This window comes from Nannobrachium achirus (genome assembly GCF_963921795.1).
Source record: "Nannobrachium achirus genome assembly, chromosome: 1".
In the NCBI taxonomy this organism is placed as follows: Eukaryota; Metazoa; Chordata; class Actinopteri; order Myctophiformes; family Myctophidae; genus Nannobrachium; species Nannobrachium achirus.
Window position 1 is genome coordinate 69,891,889 of NC_137810.1, and position 21,704 is coordinate 69,913,592.

Sequence of the window (21,704 nt, forward strand, 5' to 3'; positions counted from 1 at the left end):
TCTGAATAATTTCATCGATTTGTACACAATTAGGTGTAAACTTTTATTTATGTTAGGATTACAAAACAAAGACTATGATCTATCACTGTAGGCCTAACTGTTTATTTATAGACATCTATGTCTGTTGAAATAAACACCATTGCTGAAATGATCTGGTGGATACAAGATAGTTATTGATGTTATAGCCTACTGTCAACTAAAATCTTTACATTACTGTGGTGTTTTAATAGCTACAATAAAAGGACATAATGTAAGCTAGCATGACATTCACAGGTGTTGTTGACACATTCCAATGGGCTATTTAAATGAAGATTACATGTGTAGTAATACAGTCACAAGAAACCATGCATTAGTATGTAACCTGAAATAGATCGCTGTATGCATTCTCTGCAGCATCTGTCTTACCTTCATAGTATTCCTTATCGAAATGAACAATTACAAATCCTTGAAAACAAACGTGTCATCAACGTTGTAAATACTGTAGCTGTTTTACGGGAGTTTTGCTTACAAGTTACAAGTCTAATGCATTTTTTCTAAACCACATTGCCAGCCCATGTAAGCTATATAGTTTATAATTAGCTCCGTACAATTAGCAGGTACCATACACATAAAGCAACTTGAACACACTTATCTCTGCATAAAATAAATACGTTAACAGCACGGTTATTCAACACACTGTTTATTATACAGAGAGAATTATACAAACATAGAAAGTACAGTAGGCCTATTGTAATGCAGCTCGAGGTTTTAGTCTATAAATGAAACAACCTGCTTGATTTAAGTTATTTCATAGAATAACATCATTTATCATTCCTTCCGATAGATTTACGACAAGACTAGACAAGACAAGACAAGACAAGACAAGACAAGACAAGACAAGACAAGACAAGACATTGAACAATAGCTTACAATCACTTTACTTATTTGAGCACTTTAGGTACTATAGTTACTTTGGAGATTTAGATTATTGTAACAAAATATAAATTAACCATGAAAATAGCCGATCTACAAGCTAAGCGATTTGACACATTGTGAGTTTGTAGATCTGCTATTTTCAAAAGATTTGTATTTGAAATGGGACATTCAGCATAATGGGTACTTTCTACTTTTGGTACTTTAAATACATTTTCATACCGATACGTTTACTCAATTACATTTTCAATACAGGACGTACTTCTACATTGCAGTATTGATACTTTTACTCAATAAATAATGCAAGTACTTTTTCCACTATAGTGCATGTCTAAGAAGCCACAGTGCCAAGTCTGCCAACACGCTAGCAAATAGTGGAGTCAAAAATTACACCTCCTCGATAGATTTATAGAGCAGGGGTCTTCAATAGGGGGTCCGGGACCTCTAGGGGGTCCTCAGAGTTACTACAGGGGGTCCTCCAAATCTTTGAGTGATAGAAACTTTTCCTCATTTTTTATATTAGCCACTTGATCCCTAGCGTCCATATTCTGAGAACTTTAGCCAAAAATAGCAGATCTACTCGCCTCGCAACGCCTTGCGCTGCGAGGCGTTGTGAGCATGTCGATCGGCTATTTTTGGCAAAGAGCTTTGGTGTAGAGGGGGAAAAGAGCGGACTAAGTACAGAGTGAAAAGTCACGTATTGACGGTTCAAGTTGTTAAATATCTGAAAACACAAATTGACATGAATCCAAAATACACTGATGATTGTGCTGTCAAACGATGAAACTATATGGAATCTATGAACAGGTTGTGGGGGTCCCTGCTTCATCTCTCTCTCAACTAAGGGGTCCTTGGCCTGAAAATGTTGAAGACCCCTGTTATAGAGCAATCTAATGCAACCACCACTATGAAATCACGCATTGTCTTTTTTATTTTAATGTTATAAAAGACGACCCTTAGCCCTGAAACCTTACGGTTGCATGTAAAACTAAACACAAAAAGAAAATAAACTTGAATTCGGTCCATTATATATATCCCCTTTAATAATACCAATTTGTATTGTTTTATATAATTGTTATCGTTGATTCGTCACCATTACAACGAGGTACAGCTTGCAAGCATCAGGCATTCGAGGCATGAGCTACACAGCCAAACGTGTGGGTAGCGCTGACCCAAAATTTGCCAACATTCGGTCCATTATATCTCCCCTTTAATTATGAAAAAGAATGTCAATTTTAAGCTCAGTGTCAGGGCCCAAAACGAGAGTAAATGCCAGCAGAACAGTATTGCAAGCCATTTTGGCAAACTTTTGGTCAGCGCTACCAACATGGTTGGCTGTGTAGCTCATGCCTCGAATGCCCGATGCTTACAAGCTGTACCTCGTTGTAAAGATGACGAATCAACAATGACAATTATATACAACACAATACAAATTGGTATTATTAAAAGGGATATATAATGGACCTATTCTGGTTTCCTTTCTTTTTGTGCTTAGTTTTATGTAAGGTGCTTTTATGTAAAACTCGATAGCCTAGCCTGCTGCAATTAGCCAAACAGTTGTAGACAACTAACCATAACATAAAATCCTATCCCATATTGATTAAAACGGTAATCCACTGTATTGCAACACACATGACATACAAGGCTATAAAAACGTTTGCTTATTGTTGGCAAATTCGTTGTTTGTTGGCCAATGGTCACTGGTCATCAGCAATGGTGAAGGTGGTCTCAGATGAGAAGGCTTCCAACTTCTGTGCAGCATATGGGGTAAAAACGATAGCGTCCTTGGTCCATCTCTCTGGGAAAGCAATTTAAATTAGGCCTTTTACAAATCCAGTCGGCAAACATGCCGTCGCCGATCTATTAAATACTTTAAACGCTATGGACCAGAGCTAACCAGCAAATAGCTTGTCGTCCACAGTAGCCATGTTGTGTTCCGTGTAATGAACAAAATGATTCGTTCACTGAAATGAGCGGTTTTGCACACGACTCGTTCTGTGGGGAGACTGTTGCAAGAGGGAACCAAAACAGCCTCACAACCGGAAAAAGAGCGCAGAGTCTCCCAGACTGGCGAGTTCCAACAATTCTCCGCGCCTTTTTAGTTTATTTATTTGACGATGGTTAGCCAGATTGGTGGGGTATTGGTTATTATCCTAGCATTCAGTGGGGTATTGGTTTTTTATCCTAGCATTCAGTGGGATATTGTTTTTATTTTTATTTAATTTTATCCTAGCATTCAGTGGTAACCTGACCTGATGGTGGCAGTAGTGTGTACCGCCCTACTGTACCATCTGAACCTGCTCAGGGAGAGTTGATATCACTCGTGGGCTCTGAGCGGCTCTGAGCCAATAGAGTCTGACTGCAGACCATGTGGAAATCCAGGAGGCGGATTCTGGGTGTAACGTCATGCAGGCCAATATGAGTGGTTGGAGTTGGCACTCCCAGACTGTGATAGGATTTGGTCCAATCACCTGCTAAAGAACTTGAAAAAATGGCCCGCCTCTTACATCGGGTCCAGATGGTAAAAGTAGTGCGGTATATGCAGTATACCATCTGCCACCATCAGGTTAATTCAGTGGGGTATTGTTTCTTTTTTTGTATTTTTTTATGCTAGCATTCAGTGGGGTATTGGTTTTTAAATTCTTATCCTAGCATTACTGGTTCTGGTTCTGGTCCGAGCATTCAGTGTCCTAGCATTCAGTGTCCTAGCATTCAGTATCCTAGCATTCAGTATCCTAGCATTCAGTATCCTAGCATTCAGTGTCCTAGCATTCAGGGTCCTGGCATTCAGTATCCTAGCATTCAGTGTCCTAGCATTCAGTGTCCTGGCATTCAGTATCCTAGCATTACTGGTTCTGGTTCTGGTCCTAGCATTCAGTGTCCTAGCATTCAGTATCCTAGCATTCAGTGGGGTATTGTTTTTTTATCCTAGCATTACTGGTTCTGGTTCTGGTCCTAGCGCTGGGCAGGGTATTGGTTCTGCTGTTCTGTCATGTCTTCCTCCTCCACCAGCTGCAGCCTCTGGCGGATCCAGGCCAGGTAGCGAGACAGTTTGGTGAACACCGGGACCTCCTGTCCGCCCGCACCGCCGCAGCCGCCACCGGGAGGCGCCGGTGCCGCCGCAGACAGCAGCAGTCCCGTCAGGAACACGGTGCCCTGCTCCTCCGTGGCCATGGGCGTCCCGGGGAGCAGCGGCGGGACGCATGGCGGCGGCTCGCCCCGCCCCGGCGTCACTTCCGCCGCGACCGTCCCGTTCTTCGCTGTGACGTTGGCGGCGGCGGCGGCGCCATCTTGTCTCTCGGTTCCGTTCCGGACCTCGGGAACCTGCTCTGCGTTAGCCCGGGCCTGCGGGCCGTGGCTCAGACTAACGTCCGGTCTTCCAGGTCCCATGTTGTTATACTTCACTGCAGTGACGAAAACATGAATGGTTTACTGGTGCCACTAAAGATATCATGTCAGTACAATGGTCAGTATCATGTCAGTATCATGGTCAGTATCGTGGTCAGTATCATGGTTAGTATCATGTCAGTATCATGGTCAGTATCATGGTTAGTATCATGTCAGTATCATGGTCAGTATCATGGTCAGTATCATGGTCAGTATCATGGTCAGTATCACATCAGTATAATGGACAGTATTGTGATCAGTATCATGTCGGTATCATGGTCAATATCATGGTCCATATCATGGTCAGTATCATAGTCAATATCATGGTCCGTATCATGGTCAGTATCATGTCAGTATCTTATCACTATCATGGTCAGTATCATGTTCAGTATCATGTTCAGTATCATGTTCAGTATCATGTTCAGTATCATGGTCAATATCATGGTCAATAATCAGTATCATGGTCAATATTCATCATACTGACCATGATATGGACTCAAAGTGACCAGTACCATGACACGCCTGTCACACTTTGAGAGGAGCCTGGTGTGACAGGACCTGACACCTCTGTGACAGGACGTGACACCCCTGTGACAAGACCTTTTTAGCGAGTTTAGTGAGGTTTTTAGCGAGTTCTTAGCGAGGGTTCTGTCAGCATCCCTGTTTGATCTGATTGGCTGAAGAGGAATCGAGATGATTTGACCACGCAAATAGTCACTAATTGGATGTCGGCAGATGCTGAGTCAATGTTGGGGGGGTCACGCGCACGTCGCGTGCACGCGCTGTGAGCTTGTAGATCTGCTATTTTTCAATAGTAGTAATAATGCGTTCCCGGGGGGCCTGCAGTGAATCCTTGTACCCAGGGCCCAGAATTTGGTGTGACACCCCTGCCCAGGGCGGGTCAGAAGGTTGAAACTCGCCTGGACCGGTCCGGCTCATGCAGAACATCTTGTTGGTGATGGGGTGGGAGGCGTTGGGCCGAGCGCGGCACTGGCTCAGCGTCAAGTACGCAAGGCGCTCCGAACTGGGCCCGGCGAGGCCCGCCCTGCCGGGGCGCATCAGCACGTTCTCACTGAAGTCCTTGGTGGGCAGGCACAGCGGGAAGAGGGCGGAGCCCAGCGCCAGCGGCCGCGCCAACTCGAGCAGGACCAGGTCGTCGCCGTGACCACCCTGTCGGTAGCGGCCGTGGACGTAGAAGGCGCGCACCGCCGTCACTTGATTGGCTGAGGGAGAGAAACGGAGACGGTACGTGCGCTTGTTTACAATTTGCAATTTTAAAATGTAGTCATTTAGCAGACGCTAAATGCCTAAATTGGTGTGTTAGATCTAACCTGATTGGACGTGGAGCTTGGATGGTGTGTTAGAACTAACCTGATTGGACGTAGAGGTTGGATGGGTTAAGGGGTGGTCCTTTCCCCAGGAACAGACACTGGGCGGAGCTTAGGACAGAACGGCGGCCGAGCACCACCCCTCCACATAGCTCCTCCCCTCTGCTGTCCATCAAGGACACCTGGTGACACAAAACAAACAGGACATGATTTTTGTTTCTTTGTTTTGATGTATTGTGTTCAGTCTTTTCCTTTGGCATGTTCCCTTCAGGGGTCGCCACAGCCAATCATCTGCCTCCATCTCACCCTGTCCTCTGCCTCCTTCTTTCACACCGACTAACTTCATATCCTCTTTCACAACATCCATAAATCTCCTCTTTGGTCTTCCTCTAGTCTAGACCTCCTGCCTGTACATGTCCAAACCATCTCACTATCCCTCCTCTATACATGTCCAAACCATCTCACTGTCCCTCCTCTGTACATGTCCAAACCATCTCAATATCTGTACACGTCCAAACCATCTCACTATATCCCTCCTCTGTACATGTCCAAATCATTGCTAATCATTGCTATAAACTATAGAGTGTTTCTGTTATTATAATAACCTTGACCAGGAAGTAGTGTGTAGGTGATGTTGTGTACCTGCCATGGACAGTGTTTATGTGGACAGTTGTACACACTGTTGTCCTGTCCTTCTGGTTTAGACTGAGACACTCTGCCACAAGGATGCTTCACTGCACGCACAAACACACACACACACACACACACACACACACACACACACACACACACACACACACACACACACACACACACACACACACGCACAAAATAAATTGTGACAGAAATGAACAGATTAAAAGTAAAAGTAACTTTATCAGCAGTACAGTATATCTATCTTTCTAAACCAAAAAGGCTGTGAAACTTTAATTCGGCTGATTACTCCTCTCCTTCAGTAACCCCCGACTGGTCTGGTGTTTTATATTTATACTGCATCATTAACCATTTGGTAGCTAAACACTCTGGGTAATCTATTTTAAGTAGATTGTTTGATTTGATTTGATTTTCCTAAGCCATAACTATCTATTCTCACAAGTTTATTTCCTGTAAAAAGCTGTTTGTGTTGAATGTGGGCCATAAATAACATTGTGTAGCAATCGAAAGAGGGAGGCACTCAGCCAGCTTTAATGATAGCAGGCAGATAGAACCCAGAAAAATACCAGACAAATGTGCATTAGTTTGTTTTAGTGTTTGTGTGGAATACACTTATTAAAAAAGAGAGAAAATGAAACAAATTACTTTGATTACAAATTGTGTCAGAATATAAATGGAATTCCAAATAAAATAATGCACATTGCACATGTCTTAAGATATGTGGAAATAAAGCAAATAAAGAGAGAAGTTATCAATTAGACTATATGTCTTGGTCCGTGGCCAGTAAATACCCCTGCTCTACAGTGTGCTACCTTGAGGAGTGCAGGAACGCTGGTCTTGGTGCAGTGTGTATCCATGGGAACAGGAGCAGGTGTAGGTGTCGTACATCATGGTGCAGAACTGTTCACACGCTGTAGGGCCCTCTGTGGGGCACTGGGTGAACTCTGCACACACACACACACACACACACACACCGTAAAGGCAGTTCAGGGGTACCGTGAGATAATTTGATAATATTTGGAATTTGTTTGGACACTTGAAACAATATTTAGTATAATTTTAAACTTGAAGTACAAAGTTATTTTCAATCAGTTCTAACCAAAATGGCCATTATCTCAACGTTTTCCTCGCAACATAATCACTAAAATATCGTCACTGTCGGGCAGAAACCTTGTATCTCCAAGTTTCAAATGTGTACGTCTTTTGGTAAAGCAAAGACCTGCTTCATCATACAAGACTGTCGCACAAAACTAGTGAAAACAGCTGATCTACAAGCACACAACGCCTCGCATTGCGAGGCGTTGTGTGCTTGAAGATCGGCTGTTTTCACTAGTTTAGTACATTTTATAGATGATAAATACAAAATCAACGGTTTTGGACATACAAGGTTTCCACCCGACAACGACGATATGCTATAAATATGAGGTGCTGGGAGTGAAAATTATAATGTAGGGGTGCCTCGGATTAAAAAAATATCTATGGGGCGCCCTGAGACAAAAAAGTTTGGGAACCCCTGGTATAGAGGGTATCTGCAAATTTCTAAAGTGACAATTTAAAGACTTTTTAATACCTCTAAAATGACAAATCAAACATTGGCTTCTTGTACCTGGGACAACGAGCAGCTCCTCGGTGGCAGGTCTGCTCTCCTCTCCACTCAGCTCACAGTTGACTCCGTAGAACGGCCAGCTGCAGTTGCACGTGTACCCCCCCACCCTGTCCGTACACGACCCCCCATGGAGGCACGGGCTGGGAGAGCACTGGTCCCCGTCTGACACACACACACACACACACACACACGCATTAGCACAAATATATAACATTTCACCAAGTATTACAAAGAATACATAAACAGCAAACATACATGATACAAAAGCATCACCTAAAAATGAAATAACATGTATACAACAATTTTTTAAAGTAAGACAAAATAGTTGAGCCGGAAGGCAAAGCTCTCTGTCTACCGAGCAATCTTCGTTCCTACTCTCACATATGGTCATGAAGTGTGGGTCGTGACCGAAAGTATAAGGTCACGGGTGCAATCGGCCGAAATGGGTTTCCTCAGACGGGTGGCTGGTATCTCCCTTAGAGATAGGGTGAGAAGTTCAGTCACCCGAGAGAGACTTGGAGTAGAACCGCTGCTCCTACACTTGGAAAGGAGTCAGCTTAGGTGGTTCGGGCATCTAGTACGGATGCCCCCCGAGCGCCTTCCTAGGAAGGTCCTCGATGCGCGTCCCGCTGGGAGGAGACCCCATGGCAGACCAAAGACCAGATGGAAGGATTATAATCTCCAAACTGGCTTGGGAACACCTCGATATACTCCCTGAGGGAGTGGAGGAAGTTGCTCGGGATAAAGAAATCTGGAGGTCTCGTTTGGAACTGTTAACCCCGCGACCCGATTCCGGATAAGCGGTTGAAGATGGATGGATGGATGGATGCAAACAGTAATGACTGTTCGTATTATTAAAGACGGGTCTTACTTTGCTTCAGTCATCTGATCAATGTCCGTATGCCTGCTTTTTGCAGGAACGTACCGACCTGACTTTTCACACCAGCGCTACTGCCATCTTAGCCTGAATGAGACATTGCAGATTAACCTCACGTAGCCAGGCTTACTCATGTCTCTGATTGGCTGTCACAGCTCTGGGTGCATGTAACGATATAGTTCAGGTATTTTCGATGTTTCCACCAAAAGGCCCTTTTAAGAAATGATCAGACCTTGCCTCTCTAACATTCTCTGCACGTCCCTGGTCATGACTACCCTAATGCTCCTCTAATACCTGTGAAGGAAGTAAGGAAGAGGACCAATTGCTATTGGCTACTCTAACTAAAACAAAACAAAACAAAACACTGCATAGTGTTTATGTGGTTACGATAACTTACCAAAGTATATCGTCCAGAAGGCATCCTGTCAAGGCAGAGGTAGAAAACGTTAGCTGTATAACAGTGTAGCCTATGTATGTATCCAGGTTAGGCAACATTATTATTTCACATAATCTGCATCTTGTGTGAGTTTTAAGTTTAGCATACTAGACCGGATCACTCACTCTCATAGATAGATAGACATACTGTAGAACTTAGACGATATTCTCAGCAGGACAGTGCACACCATGCAAAATAACAGGAAGGAAAACAATGTCCCAAAATAGATTGAAAACTTAATAAAACATACAATATTTACACTATCAGTCAGACTCAGTCAAGTTTGAAGCTATTTTGTTTAGATGACAGCTCTCGCACTACACCCCTGTAACTGTAATTTTCTTTTTAGATATTTTTGGGGGCTTTTTGTGCCTTTATTGATAGACAGTTTAGTTGGACAGGAAATGGGGGAGTGACGGGGAACCTGGGTCGGGCTCGGGAATCGAGCCAGTGTAGCTGCAGGCTACACAAAGCATATGTATATGCGCTTGGACCAGCTAAGCCATCGGGGCACAAGTGTCATGACCAGGCACGTGCACACATATACATCAAAGGGGGCTTGTAAATCGCTCTGGATTAAGAGCTTCTGCTAAATGCCTAAATTGTAAATTGTAGTGTTAAAGCTTGTTTTTTTTTTTTTTGGAGTGTAGGCCTATTTAGTAATCTCTGAGGAACAATTCAAAGAAAACAACAGCAGAGGGCGCAGTTTCTCAGTTTATTATAATTTTTGCTGGTGAGTTCCCAAATTTGGTGTATAAAATATAACACCAAAACATAATTATTTCATATTTTAACTATAGAAAAATAGCAGATATACACAGCGCACCAAGTGCCGCGCTGCGAGCTTGTAGAACGTTGAAGGATATAAAAGACACTTTGGGTCAAAATATTCAAAGACTTAAAAAAGGCAAATATTTTCAAAAATAGCAGAGCTACAAGCTCGCTGCCGCGCTGTGAGCTTGTAGGTCTGCTATTTCTCAATAGTTAGAGCATGAAATAACACATTCCCAGTCTAAATGGGTTAAAACATAGTTTTTTGGGGGGTATTTAGCAGGTTAAAGCATAGTTTTTGGTGGTTATAGCAGTGTTAAAGCATCGTTTTTGGGGAATATAATTAATCTTAGGTGTGACCGACCGTTGGTCACACACAAGATCCAAGATGGCGCCGTGGCATGGCGACACGCTGAGAGCTGCTCTGGCCTTGTTTTAATGTTGTATGTCACTGTTTTTGCACGCAACGCGTCCTGTACGATGACCTACGATCGCCAGACGTTACTGGACTTGAGATTTGTTGCTTCAGACGTTTTCAGACCGGATTTGCCGAGAGAACTGCACAACAACAACAACAGCACGGTTCCACCATGGCGTGGCCACAGGAGGAAGAGAGGGAAGCGAGGGGGTACACTGGTGAAACTACGTGGACGCCCTTCGCGACCACCCATCCCCAGCATATTGTTGGCAAACGTCCAAGCTATCGACAATAAGATGGACGACCTCCGAACCCGGCTACGCGCTGAAAGGGATATAAAGAACTGCTGTGTGCTCTGTTTCACGGAGACGTGGCTGAATGTTGACGTTCCTGACAGGGCGGTACAGCTAGACGGCTTCTCTGTGTTCCGACTCTTGGTGTACTAATGTGGATATAGTCTCACAGCACTGCTCGTCGGTGCTGGAGCATTTAACACTACGGTGTAGACCGTTCTACTTACCCAGGGAATTTCCTTGTGTGTTGCTAACGGCTGTATACATCCCACCAGAAGTGAGTGCATCCGAAGCTATGGACGAGCTGAGCGATGTCATCGGCAAGCAGGAAAATAAGCACCCGGAAGCCATATCAATCGTGGCGGGGGACTTTAACCACTGCAACTTGAAATCGGTGTTGCCACATTTCTACCAGCACGTTAAGTGCCCAACAAGGAAGGAAAGGACGCTGGATCATTGTTATTCCACCATCAAGGCTGCCTACAGAGCGGTCCAACGGCCCCACTTTGGGAAATCTGACCACCAAGCGGTGCTACTGCTACCTGCCTACAAGCAGAGAATGAAGAGCGAGCAACCCAAGGTGAGGTCTGTTCAGTACTGGTCCACAGATAATGTAACTAAACTCCAGGGCTGCTTTGAATCGACAGAATGGTCCATCTTCAAAGACTCAGCCACTAGTTTGGATAACTACGCTGACACTGTCACCAGCTATGTTAAATTCTGTGTGGATTATTGCATCCCAGCGCGAACCGTTCGCTCCTATCCCAACGAGAAGCCGTGGATGAACCATGATACTCGTCTGAAGTTGAGAGAGCGCCGAGCCGCCTTTCAATCTGGGGACGAGGAACGGTACAAAAAATCCAGATACGACCTGAGAAGGGCGATCAGAGACGCTAAGAGACAATATAGGGACAAATTGGAGAACAACTACAGTGGCTGTGATGCACGGCGTATGTGGAGAGGGCTGCAGGCGATTACGGATTACAAACCGAAGCCGGCTGTTATTAACACCTCGGACTCTCTACCGGACGAATTGAATAACTTTTTCGCCCGCTTTGAAACTCACAACACGGACCCAGTTACACCGGTGCGGGGAACACCCGGTGCGGTAGAGCTGCAGGTGACACAACGAGATGTGAGTAAAACTTTTAAAAGCGTTGGGACTCATAAGGCGGCCGGCCCTGACGGGATTGCCTCACGTGTCCTTAAGTTGTGTTTCGACCAGCTTTCGGGAGTCTTTACTGACATTTTTAATATGTCCCTGTCATTGTGTGTGGTACCGTTGTGTTTCAAGGAAACCATAATTGTACCCATAGCAAAGAAAAAACCTGTCGCCTGTCTTAATGATTATCGCCCTGTGGCTTTGACCTCTGTTCTTATGAAGTGTCTGGAAAAAATGGTTATATCACATATAACGCACATTATCCCTGCCAATACTGATCCATTACAGTTTGCATACTGTGCTAATAGATCAGTCGATGATGCTATTTCTCTCGCACTACACATTGCCTTGAAACATCTGGAGAAAAGGAACTCTTATGTCAGACTACTCTTCATAGATTATAGCTCTGCCTTTAACACGATTGTACCATCTAAGCTTGTGTTGAAACTCAGGGGTCTTGGTCTTGGCAGTAGTATCTGCAACTGGCTGTTTGACTTTTTGACAGGCAGGCCACAATCTGTACGAATAGGGAACAAGCATTCATCTAAGATATTGACCAGGACTGGAGCGCCCCAGGGCTGCTGCCTCAGTCCCTTGTTGTATAGTCTGTTCACCTATGATTGTGTTGCCAGGTGTGGCAATAATTCTATTCTCAAATTTGCAGATGACACCACGGTTATAGGACTAATATCCAACGATGATGAGAGGGCCTATAGGAGGGAAATTGAAGAGCTAACCCTATGGTGCCAGAATAACAATCTCTCTCTAAATGTTAGTAAAACAAAAGAGATCATCGTTGACTTTAGGAAGTCTAAAGTCAATCACAGTCCCTTAACCATAAATGGTTCACCTGTAGACATAGTGGACAGTTTCAAATTCCTGGGTGTTCACATAACAAACTCACTCACATGGTCTCAAAACAGCGAAGGTATCCTTAAGAAAGCGCAGCAGCGATTGTACTTTCTGAGGCGCCTCAGGAGATTTGGCCTGAGCACCAAGGCTCTTGTTAATTTCTATCGCTGTACCATAGAAAGTGTTTTGACAGGATGCATCACAGTGTGGTTTGGCAACGTGACTGTTCAAGACAGTACACAGTTACAGAGAATTGTGAAGAGAGCTGCCAAAATCATTGGCACAGAATTACCACAGCTACACACAATCTATAACACACGATGTAAGAAAAAGACAGAGAACATCTTAAAGGACAGCTGTCATCCCGCCCATTCCCTGTTCTATCTCCTCCCATCCAAAAAACGTTACCAGAGCATCAAATCTCACACCACCCGTTTCAGTAATAGTTTTTATGCTCAAGCAATCAGGCTGCTTAACGAAGAGATGGAAGCGAGACGTAGGTAGTCATGTGCAATATACGCAGTTTTTAAACTGTACACTGTTACACTGTATGGTTGTTTTGTTGTTTTTGGGTTGTCCTGGGTGACCTGTTGTTGTCTTGTTTTTTGTGTATAATAAGGCTGAGAGTGCTCCTGGCACAAGCATTTCATTGTATGTCTATACCTGTATGGATATGCATTTGACTAATAAACCTGAACCTGAACCTGAACCTGAACCTGATATAGCAGTGTTAAAGCATAGTTTTGGGGGTATGTAGCAGTGGTAAAGCATAGTTTTTGGTGGGTATAGCAGCGTTAAAGCGTACGGTTCTGGGCGTGCTCTCAAAGTACTCGCGGGCCTCCTCGTAGCTGCAGCGCTCCTCGTAACACTCCCTCTCCAGGTTCCCCTGGAGCATCTCCTCGATGAAGAAGCTGTTGGCTCTCTTGGAGCGCAGGAACACACTGCTGGCCTCTGGAGACAGCTCTGAGAGAGAGACAGGCAGGCAGAGAGACAGACCAGAGGCGTCATTTGGGTATGGTAAGGCAGGTCCGTGCACACATAGACATGAAAGGGGGCTTGAGCCCCTGCCCTTAAATCTGTCTGTAAAACGCGTCCTCTCCGGACCATGAATGCTGTTTTTGGTGAAAGAAAATTAATGCAAATGTCTTGTTTCCATGACATATCTGAAGGCAGCATTCAATCGCCTTGTCCAAACTCTCCTGAACTTGAATGCATTATTTTATGTTGAAAGAATTGCCCTCTCTGTATAGAAATACATGCCGTTATGCCACATCTGCAGTATGCAGGAATATTGCGACCGAAGGTCGCATTATTGCGACCGAGGGTCGCATTATACCCTGAAAAACCTCGTAGCTTGTCTGTCTGTCTGTCTGTCTGTCTGACTGACTGTCTGTCTGTCTGTCTGTACAGGAAGTGATGTCAGTGAGTCACAGTGATGTTGTACAGAATGACTCATATATGGGCATAAAAAGGATGTCACGTGACATCACTTCCTGTACCTGTACTGACAGTCAGACAAGCTACGAGATTTCTCAGGGTATAAAAGTCCATATATCGTCGTTGTCGGATGGAAACCTTGTATGTCCAAAACCGTTTGTTTTGCATTTATCATTTAAAAAATGATTTAAACTAGTGAAAACAGCAGATCTACAAGCACACAACGCCTCGCGGTGCGAGGCGTTGTGTGCTTGTAGATTGGCTGTTTTCACTACTTTTGTGCGACGGCTTTGTACGATGAAGCATGGCTTAATTTACTTTGCGAAAGAACGTACAAATTTGAAACTTGGGAGATACGAGGTTTCCACCCGACATCGATGATATGGTCATTCCCAGAAAAAAAAAAAAAAAAAAAAATTTATGTCCATACATGGAGATTTCTGATGTCATAAATTCCAGGTCGAAAATGAGAATGTTAGGGTACCATATATGGAGATCCACAGGCATCAAACCAAGGCCCTAACTCACCAAGGCCCTGCTTGGCATTACTAATTAACATACTTTTTTTAATGCCCATCTCCATGTATGGGCATAACATATATTGTACGTATATGGATACATATTATTATTAATAAAGGATAAAATAAAATAAAAAGTCCATATTATGGTCATTCCCAGAAAAAGAAAAAGCCTTTTATGCCCATACATGGAGATTTCTGATGTCGTAAATCCCAGGCCAAAAATGAGAATGTTAGGGTACCCCCTTATGCCCATATATGGAGGTCCACAGGCATCAAACCAAGGCCCTAACTCACCAAGGCCCTGCTTGGCATTACTTACGTACGTCTTATGCCCATATATGGAGATTCCTATATTGCAATATTAAGGACATTATTGAGGATAATATCTATCTATAAATGCGACAAATCTCTGTCTGCGTGTCTGCGTGTCTGTATGTAATCCGCGTATCTCGAGAACTGTTCGTCCCACCGGCTTCAGATTCGGCATGCGCGTTCCACGCCGCGGCGCGGAGTGCAGTGCCGGGCTTCGACCCGACCCGACGCGCGGTTTTCCCGAACCGGCGCAAAACGTTCAGAATCTCCTTATGCGGAGCTGATTATGTTATCAATATTGAGGACATATATGGACTGCGTGTTCCTCCCTCCGCATCATCAGCGCCCACACCCTAGGTGGGGTTGGCGATAGGGCCTTTCTGTGTGGAGTTTGCATGTTCTCCCCGTGTCTCCTAGGGTTGATACCCTCACAAAAACATGAACAAACTCCCCCCAGAATGACAACAACTAGAATCGTCAGAGAAAGGCTGTTTTTGGTGTCTTACCGGTATCCTACAGTGAAGAGCGTCTGCCAAATGCTGACTTTGTAGATTTTAAAACTTCGTTACACTAAAGCTCATCGGCTCAAAATACTTGCTAAATGTAACTTACTGTATGTGCTTATTTTAAACTAAAGGCCTATACTAATACATAATGTTATACTTAGAAATACTTCTAATAAAGCAAAGTTCAACTTAAAATTAAACATAAATACAGTAACGTGATTGAAAACGGTAAAAAAACACAGGTCCTGTAGCAATATTAGCATGTTTGCTAGCAGCGTTAGCATGGAGGCTGCAGCGGTGCCGCGCTAAGCACAGAGAACAGAGAGAGGTTTGTTCTTTAGACTCTGTGATGAAGATGATGATGAAGATGATCTTACCTCCTCCACCTTGGCTGAGGACCTGAAGGAAGCCGCCCCACGCCGCTAGCATCACGCACAAGACATGACCGCGCTGTCTGAGAGGCGCCATGCTGCTGCCGCACCAAAACACACGCCACACCGCTACACACACACCACTATGAAACACACACCACACACACACGCTATGAAATACACACACAACGCTATGACATACACACACACACACACCGCTATGAAACACACACTCACACCACACTCACACTGCTGTGCTGCTGTCGGCATGTACTGACGGTACACACGCACGCACGCATGCACGCACGCACGCACGCACGCACGCACGCATGCACGCACGCACACACACACACACACACACTGCACGCACACACACACACACACACACACACACACACACACACACACGCACGCACACACACACACACACACACACACACACACACACACACGCACACACACCTGCCGCGCTCGCTTGCGTGCACACACACACACATTCACGGGTGCATGCGGCCGTGCGCACACCTCATGACGTTTCAGCCCCGAACCATTTGACCTCTTTCTCTCTTGTCTGAATAGACAGACAGACAGACAGACATGCAAACAGATATGCAGACAGACAGACAGACGAATCATCTTTGTGACCAAACTGAGAACCACTGATGCATGACTGCTATCAGCTCCTGTTGAACTGTTTGCTGATGACACACATATTTGGGGTTTCTGAGTTGGAACCTTGGTTTGAACAAACACAGTGTTCCCGTCGCGTGTGGACTCTACACACAAACACACGTGCACGCGCGCACAGGCACAGACACACACACACACACACACACACACACACACACACACACACACACACACACACACGCACACACACACGCACACACACACGCACGCACACACGCACACGCACACAGACACACTTCCCGTAATATGCTGTGGCAGAGGGACTGCCAATGGTCCTAACCGACCCTTACGGGTATGTAGTTGTGAGCGTGCAAACACCAGTGTTTCTCAACCAGTGTGCCGCGGACCTTTGGTGTGCCCTTTGAGATGCTTTGGAGTTCCCTTTGAAATTTGAGAGTGAAGTCGCAATTTAAGGACTTTTAAAACCTTTTTAATACTTCAAGAAAGAAAAGAAAAAAGATCATTACTGCATCTAAAGTAATCAACCAACTATATGAAAACTGGTAAAACATGGCCAAATTGTAAAATAATAATATAAGAAAGATGTAAACATGTTGAAAATAGTGTGCCCTGGGATCTTTTGGCTATGAAAACTTGCCCTGGCAGAAAAAAAAAAAAAAAAAAAACTCTATAGAGGCCTCAAAATGAAAGCCGGCCATAACTAATTCTAATTAGCATACATTTTAGGCCCGGCCCGCTCCGAAAACGTCGGGACGGGTTCGGCCAGAATTTGAGACCTCTATTACAGAGTAAAAGTGAAACGCCAGTCAGCGCCATCTTCATAATAGATAACACACAATCGGACAGAGAATTATTATCTATCATTATTAAATCTTTTAACTTTTTCATTGATCTCGAGGCTCACTCGGACCCGACTAATTAGCAAACATTTTATGCACGGCCCGAACACGTCAGGTCGGGTTTGAGCAGAATTTGAGAACTCCAACTCTGGACCGCTCGGTGGTCCCCGGACCACACATTGAGAAACCGTTCGGTAGCACAGTAACACACACACACACACACACACGCACACGCACACGCACACGCACACACACACACACACACACACACACACACAGAACAAACAGTCCACACACACACACACACACACACACATACACACACACACACACACACAAACACAGTGAGGCGGTGGTCTTTGGACCTGTGTTGGGGGTGTTTGTTTTATCTCTGGGGTCTTTGTGAGGTGAGGTATTCAGGACATTAAATGTTCACAAAACAGGGGGAGGAAAACACCTTTTTTTTATGTTCACCGACTGTATACGACAAGCCTTGTCCAAGATACAGATGCCACCAGTGGTGGAAAAGTACTCACATTTATTATTTAAGTATCAATCCTGCAATATATAAATAGTTTGTTACAAGTAAAAGTCTGGAATTCAAAATGTACTTGAGTAAACGTATGAAAGTGTTAGCATCTAAATTTACTTCAAGTACCAAAAGTAAAAGAACAAAATGTTTGAAAATAGACAATCTATTTGTAAATCGGCTATTTTCCAATAGCCCAGGTATAAAATAAGGCTAAAAGTTGTTAATGTACGTTTTGTAATATTATAATTTACCAGTAAGACTCCCTAATCGGGAGATAAGCGACCGTCACGTCTCATACACAAACTTTAGAAGGCAATGGTAGTCAATCCGGAGGGAATATGGGAAAAGGGACAGATCCATGTTGATCACGTGACTTTAGAGATACTGTTTAGCTTTGCGTGATTTTAGGGCAAAATCTGCAGGAGCAGTGTCCAAACATGTGCTTTGCAAAAAGCGGCCTGATGGTACGCTAGAAGAGGGCCATGTGAGAAATCAGGGCTGGAGGTTGTGATTTGCCAACCAAAACTAGTAATTTGTTTTCAAATAAATGTAGTGGAGTAAAAATGCAATACTTGGATCTGAGATGTAGTGGAGTAGAAGTATGTAGATGTAAGGTTAGTATTGGAAATAGTCAAATAGAGTATTGGAAAATGGAAATACTCAAGTAAAGTACAAATACCTAAAATCTTTACTCAAGTGCAGTATTAAGTAAATGTACTTAGTTACCTTGCACCACTGGATGCCACTTTCAAAGTGGTTGATACAAAAAAAGGTTCTTACCTATGGGTCGAGACCCCCAGATCTTTAGCTAAATGTTAACATTGTTTGCTCACTCAACAGTAAACAGACCAACATACAGTATTATACGTGTATACAGGGTGTCTGCACATAAAGTGACAATTTAAGGACAAAGACCTTCATACCTCTAGTCAAATGCTGGTCAAATTGTCAAATATTCGAGGCAGAAATTGTGAAAATAGGCGATCTACATGCTCACAATGCCTCGTAAAGCGAGTTGTTGTGAGAGGCGTTGTGGGCATGTAGATCTGCTATTTTGAGGTGCTTTTGTCAAAGCGCACCTCTGTGTCTTTGTTTACACACTAAGTCTGGACTCTAAACTCTTACAAAACCGTTTGTTGAACCTGTCTCTGTTGTCTCTGTGAGGAGGAAAAGCTTGCAGGTTTTACCGTAAATCCACAAGTTCACTGCCAATTATGGGCATCAGTTCCTGGTTGGCACTTATTCAATTCACCTGAGGGATCAAATCCGTCGATGTAAAAAGCTAATTTTCTATGGTTAAACTCTCCTGAACTTGAATGCAGCATCTTATGCTCAAAGAATTGCAATATCTGTTTGGAAATCCCCCAGTATTGATTTGGTTATGCTTACTTCAGGGTGGTATCTAGCACCGAAAATAGCCGACCTCCAAGCTCATCATCAGCTTGGAGGTCGGCTATTTTCGATATTTTCACGAAAAGGCCCTTTTAAGAAATATCAGACCTTTCCTCTCAAAAATTCTCTGCACGTCCCTGGCCTTATCCGCTGCAGCAGTTCATTGGAGCGACGTGTAACAACTGGAGGCCGGGCGTCTGGAAGTGCGGCGGGCAATGAACTGCAAATGCCCCAGTGAGGTGTCTAACTTTTTTATATCTATGGTCGAGAGTGGAGACATTGTCTCTTGACCAGGGGGGCAGACGTCAGGATTTAAAATGAAGCAACACGGAACTGAAAGTTCCTATGATTGGCCGCTAGTTGCGGTGTTCTGGCACCAGAAGCAACATGTTCTCCATAGGATTCCATTCTATTCCCCTGAACTTTTACATTTGATTTTCTTACCTTAATAATAAACATTGTCATAAATACTTTATGGTTCCTGCTGTTTTAAAGCCTTGTTTCAATCACCATGATATGTGTTTTGAGAAGATATGGTTCTTCTTTGTGTGCTTTATTTGGCAAGCTCAACACCACAATCTCCCAAGCATCCCTGCGGTTGCATGTGAACGTTGGCAACCAATAGCATTCGACATGGTACCATTTCTACCAATGAACGTTGATTTCTACAATGATGGCTGCACCCTTACAAGGGACAAAAAAACATCATTTTTGCAGCATAGAGACAAATGGCTTAACACCCTCCATATTTGTTTACAGTCTATGCTCTTGACACTCGTCTAGTTGTGATATCCAAGACAAAATGGGGCACGGTGGTGCAGTGGTTAGCACTTCGCCTCACAGTTGGAAGGTCCTGGGTTCGATTCCCGCCGGGGAAGCTGTGGGCGCTGGGGGCGTGTTCCTCCACCCGCGTCATCAGCGCCCACACCCTAGGGTGGGGTTGGCGATGGGGCCTCTCTGTGGTGAGTTTGCATGTTCTCCCCGTGTCTCCTTGGGCATAGGCCCTCACACAACTACTACAGGTTAGGTAGTCACCGGGTGAGAAAAATGGGTTACAAAAAGCGTGGGATAAAAAACATTTAAAAAAATAGCAATAATAAAAATGAAGAGAAATGAATCTGCATGAAGTTGGTGTCTGCCTTTTTAGGAGGCAGGAAGCAGGTTGGAGTCTATTCATTTCCGATGGGAGAGTGAACGTGAACACCAGGCACGTGCACACATAGACATCAAAGGGGGCTTGAGCCCCTGCCCTTTTATCCGTCTGTAAAAAGTACCCACTCCAGACCATGAATGCAGTTTTTACTATGGTGAAAGAAATGCAAACGCCCTCCTTTCCATGCCATACCTGAAGGCAGCATTCAAAAGAATTGCCTTGTCCAGGATTGACTTGATTGCGACCGTTAGGTCGCAGTTTAGTATCAAAACCTCCACCGGCCGTCCGTCCGTCGGTCGGTCGGTCGGTCACACTTCACACGTCACACCTTTGCCCTGCTCATATCTCCGCATCAGTATGACATCACACTGCTTGGTGTGTGCCGTCAGGGTCATTTGTGTACGGTGTGATGTCATACTGATGTCAGCAGTGTGATGTCATACTGATGTCAGCAGCTATGTCTCTATATATGGAGTTATATGTTGTTCGTGTCCAAATATGGGGCTTGTGAGGTCAGACTTAGTGAGATTCGTCGGTTATCTCCATATATGGAGGGAGAACCAGCTTATGAGCCGATGAGTTGTGTCAGAGTCGAGATCCTGCTTGCATCTAATCTGTCGGTAGATAATGCCGGTCTTATATAAGGGTCATTTGTGTACGGTGTGATGTCATACTGATGTCAGCAGTGTGATGTCATACTGATGTCAGCAGCTATGTCTCTATATATGGAGTTATGTTGTTCGTGTCCAAATATGGGGCTTGTGAGGTCAGACTTAGTGAGATTCGTCGGTTATCTCCATATATGGAGGGATGTGTTGGTTATCTCCATATCTGGAGATTCGACCTTCAACGATTTTCACATCTTGTTACTAATCTGTCGGTAGATAATGCCGGTCTTATATAAGGGTCATTTGTGTACGGTGTGATGTCATACTGATGTCAGCAGTGTGACAGGAGATAAGCGCTTATCTCCCGATTAGGGAGTCTTACTGGTTATGTTTAGTTCACCGAAAGGAGGTCTGCTATTTTCGAAAAGGTCCTTTTTGAAGTTTTAGCTCCTGCCTCTCTAACATTTTCTGCACGTCCCTGGTGAACAGCTTCCATTGTTTTGCTCCATGTTCACTGAGTTAATGTTGGACGTGATCGTCACAAAGACACACAAAAGTCAGGAGAAAATCTCATTATTGATCATCATCTGTCCCACCAACACACTGTAACATGCTGTTTACATTTCTAAATGATAAAGTATTCAATCAATCAATGGATATACCTGGCATCCTAAAGAGGGATGCCA

The 21,704-nt window shown here is 44.2% G+C and overlaps 1 protein-coding gene across 1 annotated transcript; it reads right to left on the reverse strand.

The window, feature by feature from the left end:
- Positions 1-663: 663 nt before the first annotated feature.
- Positions 664-16,076, reverse strand: prozb (protein Z, vitamin K-dependent plasma glycoprotein b). Its single transcript, XM_080734014.1, has 9 exons — positions 15,850-16,076; positions 13,502-13,659; positions 9,162-9,186; positions 7,888-8,049; positions 7,094-7,225; positions 6,270-6,361; positions 5,671-5,809; positions 5,220-5,522; positions 664-4,316 (listed from the first exon to the last, which is right to left on the reverse strand). The coding sequence occupies exons 1-9, from the start codon at positions 15,938-15,940 to the stop codon at positions 3,868-3,870; spliced, it is 1,551 nt and encodes a 516-aa protein (XP_080590140.1). The 5' UTR covers positions 15,941-16,076; the 3' UTR covers positions 664-3,867.
- Between the last annotated feature and the right edge of the window lie 5,628 nt (positions 16,077-21,704).